The sequence below is a fragment of the Octodon degus genome, unplaced genomic scaffold (genome assembly GCF_000260255.1).
Source record: "Octodon degus isolate 3935 unplaced genomic scaffold, OctDeg1.0 scaffold00018, whole genome shotgun sequence".
Taxonomy (NCBI): domain Eukaryota; kingdom Metazoa; phylum Chordata; class Mammalia; order Rodentia; family Octodontidae; genus Octodon; species Octodon degus.
In genome coordinates, this window is record NW_004524594.1 from 12,224,585 (window position 1) to 12,232,963 (window position 8,379).

The window sequence follows — 8,379 nt, forward strand, 5'->3', positions numbered from 1 at the left end:
TATTGCCTCTCATTTTATTGCTGGGTTTATTGCCCAGCAAGGTGTTTAGCTTCTGCTTGCTTGCTGAGCATGAGAGACAGAGGATATGTGAGTTTTCAGCACTGGGGAGACAAGGAGCCAGGTGCAGCTTGGTGACAGCACAGCATCTAAGCCAGACTGCTGAAGTTTTCATTGTGCTTCACCACTACTTAGCTGTTGAAAGTAGCAAGTTACTTAACTTCTTGGTCTCAGTTCCCCAGTATTTCGAATGGGGTATTAAGACCTGTGTGGTAGGCCTGCCGTCAGGATGGCTGAGCAGTCAAAGGCACTGACTGCATTCAGGTCACATTCTCCCCTGGAGGTGTGCATTTGAATCCCACTCCTGACAGCCCCCCTTTGGGCTGGGGAGATAGCCCAATAGAATAAGTGCTTGCCTGGCAAGAGCAAGGTCCTGAGTTCAATCCCCAATACAAAAAGAAAAAAAAAAAAAAAGATGTGTGGTGACACACACACACACACACATAATCCTGGCACTCTGGGAAGATTAAGCAGAAGAAATCCAAGTTTGAGCCAAGCCTGAACAACTTACTTATTAAGACCCTGTCTCAAATATCTAACAATTTTTTTTTGAAAAAAAGAAGTAAGCTATTGGTCAGTGTGGTAGCCCTGAATTCAATCCTTAGTACCACCACCGTACACACACACAAAAGTGTGGGGAGGATAGTAGTAGAATAAGTGAGCACATTTAATATAACATAGGAAGGAATGGATCAAGGCATATAGCAACTTTATGAAATAAGTGAAAGTAAGCCCTGATTCCTACATTCAAAATAGGAGAGAAATCAGATTAGGTCCAACTAAACTAGGCACAGGGGCCGATCTATGCATACGAATGCAGATGCTGTGTTCTCTTCACTCTCATCATCACAATGAGTATGCTTTAGGAAACGCAGGAAGCCCTGCAGATCACCAGAAACTTCTAAACGCAACCCGGCACTGGCTACCCGGGCTCCCTGCCCAACATCGTGTCACAGGCAACTAAGTGAGATCAAATATTATAGGTAGTGGGTAGGGCTAGGCCCTCAAGGGAGCCAGGGCAGCAAATGAGTTACTGCAAAGGTGGGAGAGGTAGGCACCTCCGCTGTGGGCCAGACCTCAAGACAAAAGATAAAACAAAAGTGCCCACATACCTCCCTAAGGATAGACATCAGGGACTGATACTCTAAATAGGTCTCTATCACCTTGAGAAAGCCAGGAAGAGTCACTAACTCAACCCCCTACAGGGAAAGCCTCTGTTCTGTATTCATGCCCACTTACTACATAACTTGCTTCCCCCATTTGATCCCAATTTAGTCAATTTTTGAAAATGTTTAGTACAGGGTCTACAGGGTCTCACTACACAGATTGGACTTGTAGTGATCCTCCTGTTCTTCAGCTTCCCAAGTGCAGGGATTACAGGCGTGCACCACCGTGCCCAGTTTCAATAACCATTGCAGCACACCTTGGGGCGGGGCCGTCATGGACCATTAGGGATCGAACCCCCAGTCCCTGTGTTTGCCTGAGCAGGTGCTCTAATCCACTGAGCTAACTGGCCCCCAATTTAATCAATTTCACCTGGGTAATTATACTTATAATCTTACTGGTTGACCATAGTTTTATCCTACTTTGCAATTTCCCCTTTTTCCCACCTTAGACATTCCACTTGTCATGGGTTCGTTCTAGAAAAATCCCTAGAAAAGGTAAGGTCCTTGGCAACCCACTTGGGACCCCTTCTGTTTCACTCTTGGACAGAAGCTTTCTTTCCTCCAGTAAATATATTCTTTTTTAAAAATATTTTTTATTTGTTTATTTATTTTTTATTTTGTGTGTGTGTGTGTGTGTGTGTGTGTGTGTGTGTGTGGCCAGCTCAGCCCACCAGGGGGCAGGGCTGGCTGGCATGTGGTGCTGGGGGATTGAACCGCGGTCCCTGTGCTTTGCTAAGCTTGTTCTAAGTAGGTGCTTTAGACTACTGAGCCATCTCACCAGCCCCCAGTAAACATATTCTGCTCTTAATCTCTGTTGTTCCCTAAAATTCACCCTTCGATTTTAGAGAATATGAGCTCATACCAGATAACTAGCATGTTGGGAGTTTCTTTCCCCTATGTCAATAGGATGAGATGGTGCCACACTGCCTGCCACTGCCTGGAGCCCCAAGGTATCCTTGTGTCATACCTACCCCTAAGGGCAAGGAAGGCTGGGTACTGCCCACATACTGAGGCAGCATCTGTCACTCAGCTCTGCTTTCTGAAGCAGGCTTGTTCAGCATCATACAGATGTAGTAGCTGAGGCTCAAAAATGTGCAGGTTTTGTTAATAGTGCAGTTAACAACAGAGCTAGGACTCAATCTTGAGCTGAGTTCTGAAGTCCCTGGGTGTCACTGCCTCCATCTATGATGTAGTACTGTACCTCTGGGTTGCAGGGGGAGGCATCTTGGAGGCTGGTGCCAGACTCTCCAGCTCTCTACTGGAAGACAAGGAGAGAGTTTTTAGAAATAACAAAGCCTACCGAAATTAATCTTAAGTCTATTTTTTATTGTTGTTTATATAATAAGAATTCCTTTTTTCTTTTTATTCTCTTTTTTTTTTCAGAACTAGAGATTGAACTCAGACCCTTGCGCTGGCCAAGGAAGAGCTCATTCTACTGAACTATCTCTCTGGCTCCTTATAATAAGCATTCTATTCACCCAAGATATTGGGGTCTTGCTCTAGGCATATTGCAGGAATTAGGTTTATACCTTACAGTGAGTGATAGCAGCAAGCACTAATCCGGCCATGAAGGTTCTTAGAAAAGAGAGAGAACCCAAGAAAGAGTCCAAGCTCTATCACAAGGTGGTTCTGAAACTTCCACTCCTGATACGAGTTCTCCCTTAGATAGCCTGTTTTTGTTCTTTGGGCCTTAACAGTGTCCCCTCAAAAGATGGCAAGGGAAGACTGGGCGTGGTGGCACATGCCTATAATCCCAGCGCTTAGAAGCCTGAAAACAGGAGGATCACTGTGAGTTGGATCTGTGTAGTGAGACCCTGGAGACCCTGTACTAAACACATTAAAAAAAAATAGCAAGGGAAGAACAGGCAGCAGAGAAACAAACATCCTCTGCAGCTTGCCAGTTTCTGGAGTTTCACAGTTAGACACCTTCTTTAGCTTGGATTTGTCAGAACCTGTTTTTGTTTTGTTTTGTTTTTTGGTTTTTTTGAGACAGATTTTGCTTAGGAAGGTGAGGGGGAGGAGCGCAGAGAAAATAGATCCAACAAAGTAGGCGGATCAAATGTCAAAGGTAGGTGGGCAGCAGAGATGGCTGTTCCTCAAAGAGTAAGTTGCAAGATGTCAAATTGCAGTCTATTTTGATGTAGGGTCTCTGGGTCTGGGCAAATCAACCCCTGGTGCTGACCATTCAAAATCATTCAGTCCGTCCTTTACAATTATCTTGTTGAATCAATGGACAAAATAACTCTTGTAAACCACCTCCCAGGTCCCTCCTACCATGGCATAACAAGAACTAAGCAGAGTCCCTTATGAGCCCCTGTTCCAAACGTCTCCTCTCCCACTCTCACACCAAATCTCCCATGGGACAACAAGGAACTTCCTAAAAACTCTAAATGACTTGTGATTGAGTGACTCTCCTTGAAAGAAGAGCTGTTGTCTCGATTTTGGCTGTGCCTGACCCTGTTTCCATGTACTGCTGTGTACAGAGCTGGCTAGGACTTTTCCTTACCCCTCCAATCGGCTTTATGTAATGCATATTGGCCTAGTTGTGGTGCTGGTGGTAGTATTTAAAGATGGCACGCATGTTTCCCTGGCAACCCCCACATGCTGCTTTTTAATATGAGCTGGTAGAGATGGATGAAAAACCAGTGTTCCACGCTGTCAACTGGGATTGAGCCTTGAGACAGAAGCTATGACTTCTTGGGGCTTGAAAGATTACATATCACAGCTAAGGCCCTGGACCTCCCAAAAAATTAGATACTATCTCAGTTGTGTAATGAAGATTACTCTCTGCATATCCTTCTTCCTGCATATTGCGGGGGTAAATACAGGCCTCCTACCTAGGCCAGCTCACAGTACTCCCCTATTTCCTGCCATTCTCAGTCATTGATCCTCAAGCCACTACTCCTTCAAGGCTGAATAAAACATGGGTTGGGCTCTGGACCGAGGTCTTTGTTCCGGATAGCCATCACCATGACTGGACTTAGGACCCCTTGGCTCCTCATAACTATAAATATGCCTTAGTGTCTTTATTTTCACTGTGACTTGCACTGGAACTGGTAGATTGGAATTAACTTGATGGGATTCCAATAGTTTATTCATGGGATTACAAATACAAACTTCCCTGACTGAGAGGAAGACCAGGAAAGGCTTCTGTAATGACTCAGTCTCCCCATCTGGATAAATCGAATAATAATAGCAGCTCTTTCTCTATCAACACAGTGGAAATTATACACCCAAAACCTATTTTATATTTTTTTGAAATGATGTGTGTGTGTGTGTGTAAATCCCAACAATTCCAGTATGCGCGGTGCTGTTGTAATTGCCACTCTCTAGTTACCACGGAAAGGTGCCTAACAAGTCCCAAGGTACCTTTCCCAAATCAGCCAGCCTGTACAAGGATCAAGGGAAAACTGACTTCCCTGATCCTGTGAGTAGATAAACCAAATCTGTCTACTTCCCTTGAAAACCATCTTCTGCCTGCGCCCTCGCAGCTCCTTGGTCCTAGTATAGGCGGGTCCAGGGCTTCTTGATTTCTTTCAGGTCCACAACTTTGCTAGCCGACTCACTGCGACTATCCTAAAGGACTACAGCTCCCGGCATGCCGTGCGCAGGCACTGGAGCCACGTGACCGCGCTCCTTGGCAGACGTTGTCACGTGACTCTGGAAAGATGGCCGCCTTGACTGAGGAGGATTTCGTAGCGCTGCAGAGCCTGCTGAAGGTAACTAGAAGGGAGCGGACGCGTGCCGCTGCGCTTTGTCTCTAGCACTTTGCGCCAGCAGAAATTGGGAATGAATTGGCACAGGTTTGGAGCCACCATTCTGCCACTACGTCTCTGTGTTAGTCGGGGCGAACTAATGCGCGGCTTCTGGAGCTTATTTAAAGCAGGAGCAAAGAGCGGCCTGAGAAGACAGAAGGGAAAAAATGAGATGATGGACACGGAGGCGCTGTACAGATGCTGCCTGGGACTGGTTTCTGATATCGGTGCATGGGGGTGGTGGTTGCTCGACCTGCCTCCCCAGTTCCGCGTTTCAATCCCCCGGCTAACTACGTCAGGATCACGTGACCCGGACCCCGACCCAGGATGTGCTGCGGCCCCCGAGCACCACTGTCAGTCTTCTCCACTCCCTTCGGCCAATACAAGGGCCACAGTAGTCTCCTGATAATCATTTCTTTGCAAGATTGTGGCGTTGAAAGAGAGGTACCTAGAAGGGCTTGAGTTACATGAGGTTGGAATCAGGTGTTGTCACTAATTGACATCACAACGATCTCTTTCCTCTTTTTCTAGTTAAGTGAAGAGGGTCAAATTAATTGCATTCGCTTCATGGCACAACATCATCAGTCCATGAAATAGTCTCTGATTTGTTTTAGTGGTCTCCCCAGTGTTCATTTATTTTGTTGTCGCTGTGTGGCCCAACAAATAGAACAACACCTGGGAGATAGCCTGCGCTCGATAAGTCGCTGTTAAATAACTGAATTAATGTCGTGGCTGAGCTGGGGACTGGAAACCTAGTTCTCAGCTTCCAACCTGGTGCCTTTCACTTTTTTTTTTTTTTAAAAAAAGATACATATTTTTTTTAACTTTACAGAGAAAAATATAAAACATTTCAAAACAAGATAATAGAATAACAATGGTTTATACATTGCCTATTGCCCCCATCCCAGTTTCTCTTTTCTTTTGAAGTTTCTTTCCATTTTACACTATCTGTTGTACATTTTGGATTACATTTAATCTTACACTAGGGAGACAATAATATGTTTACACATACATGTGCATCTGATTTATTTCATTTATGAGTATGGTCTTAAGTTGCATCCATTGACTTATAAGTGTTCAGTTGAGATAGAATGTCAGTGGTTTTAATTTGTATCTCTGGGATGACTAGTCATGTGGAATATTTTTTTATATTTTTATTTGTTTATATTTTAATCTGAAGAGTCCATTTGGATTGGACTTTTAAATTTGGGAGTTCTGATTTTTTTTTTTCTTTATATGTTCTCAATAATAATCCTTTGAGAAACAACCAGCAAACATTTTTCCCATATTGTGGATTGTCTCTTTACTCTATTGGTGTGTCTTTGCTGGGCAAAAGCTTTTTAATAAGTTGAGATCCCAGTTGTTGATTCTTTGTGATAGTTCCTGTGCTGTCAGGGTTTTATTCATAAAGTCGTTGCCTATACTGTTGTCTTAAAAAAAAATTTTTTTTTAATGTTTCTGTTTTACTATTTAGATCTTTGATCCAGTTCAGATTTAGTTTAGTTTATGCCTGGTGAAAGATAGAGTTCTAATTTTAATCATCAGCATGTGCAGAGCCAGTTTTTCCAGCAACTTTATTAAAGAGGGTATCTTTCTTCCAGTGCGTATGTTTGGCATCTTTGTCAAAAGAGGTGGCTAAATATGTCTGTAATTGTTTCTGCATCTTCTAGTCTGTTCCACTGATGATGATGATGATGATCTTCTTCCACCTCTTTTTTTTTTTCTTGCCAGTACCACTGTTTTTATCACAGTAGCTTTATAGTATAATTTCAAGTCAGGGATTGTGGTGCCCCTAGCCTTGCCTTTGTTGCCCAGGATTGCCTTTGTTATGCTTGGTTTCTTCTAGTTCCAAGTGAATTTTAGGATTGTTTTAATTCTGTGAGGTAATCTATTGGAATTTTGATAGAAGTTACATTAAATTCCTATAACAATTTTGGAAGTACACCTTTTTTCACTGTATGGTTCTTGCTACCTAAGAGCAAGGGATATATTTCCATTTTCTGATATCTTCTTCAATTTCTTTTTTCAGAGTACTGTAGTTTTCAATATAGAGGTCTTTTACATTCTTCGTTAGTTAAGTCTTAGGTATTTCCTTTTTGGGGCTGCTTTTCTGAAAGGTGTTGTTTCTCTAATTTGTCAGTAAGTATAAGTCATGTACAGGAAGGCTGTTGATCTTACAGTACTGACTTTGCATCCAGGTACACTAGTAAATTTGCTTATTAAATTTAGCATTATTTAATGGAGTTTTGGGAATCTGAGGTAAGTATCATCTATTCCAGTTTTCTGTAGGATTTTATCATCAGTGGGTGCTGAACTTTAACAAAAGCTTTTTCCACATCTATTGAGGTGTTTGTATCATTTCTGTCCTTGACTCTGTTGATACGGTGTATTGCATTTGTAGATTTACATATGTTGAGCCCTCTGCATCCTTAGGATGAATCCCACTTGGTCACGGTATATAATCTTCTTGATTTGCTTCCTTCTGTTTGCCAGTGTCTTATTGAGGATTTTTGCATCTATGTTCAATGAGGAGATTGGCCCGTAATTTCTTTCTTGGTTGGGTCCTTCCTGGTTTTGGTATTAGGGTAATGCTTGCTTCCAGGAATGAATTTGGGACTATTGCTTACCTTTCAATTTCATTAAAGAGTTGGAAAAGTACTCATGTTAGGTCTTTCTAAAATTTCTTACAGAATTCAGTAATACTGATTTAGGGCTTGGGCTTTTCTTTGTTGGTAGGTGTTTAATTACATCTTCAATTTCATTGATATTGGTTTATTTAGGGTTTTAATATCTTTTTATTCAGCTTTGGTAATTCATATGTATCTAGGAATCTGCCCCTTTCTTCTGCATTTTCCATCTTACTAGAATACAAGTTTTTGAAGTAGGTGTAGATGATCTTCTGGATTTCTACAGAATCCATTGTGATTTCACCCTTTTTATTTCTTTTTCCCCCCCCTGAAATATATATTTCTTTTTCCATAGTTTTATTGAGAAACAAATAGCAATGAGACAGTTTCAAACCAAATTGGTAGGACAGTTTCAATAATTAACAAATTGCATACATTCTTCCTAATGGTTGCTTGCTGTACAAGATGCGTACATGATATCCTATTTACAAGCACCATTAGAATAAATCCCTCTATTCATTAAGAGAATGTAACTATATACCTATACTAACCACTTTGAATAACAGATACAAAATGAGCATTCATTTGTATCCCCTTTTTTTTGTTAAGTTCCATCATTTAAATATTATAGGTGTGTAATCTCAGCAAAATATTCTAAAAGAGTTCAGAAGTCCATAATAGTATTGGGTCTTCCGCTTAACTGGTAATGTCAGAAATTGTTGACCTGACTCCCCTACAGCTCAACATAACACCATGACTTTACTTCTTATACTT

General features: G+C 41.9%; 1 protein-coding gene across 2 annotated transcripts in view; it reads left to right on the forward strand.

Moving 5' to 3' along the window:
• The first annotated feature begins 4,880 nt into the window (after nt 1-4,880).
• Commd9 (COMM domain containing 9) overlaps nt 4,881-8,379 on the forward strand; it is a 28,945-nt gene continuing 25,446 nt past the window's right edge. For both annotated transcript variants that reach the window (XM_004627041.2, XM_023710778.1), the window contains exon 1: nt 4,881-4,942. In XM_004627041.2, the coding sequence (XP_004627098.1) occupies nt 4,892-4,942 (51 nt within the window). In that variant the 5' untranslated portion in view covers nt 4,881-4,891. The remainder of the gene's footprint in view (nt 4,943-8,379) is intronic.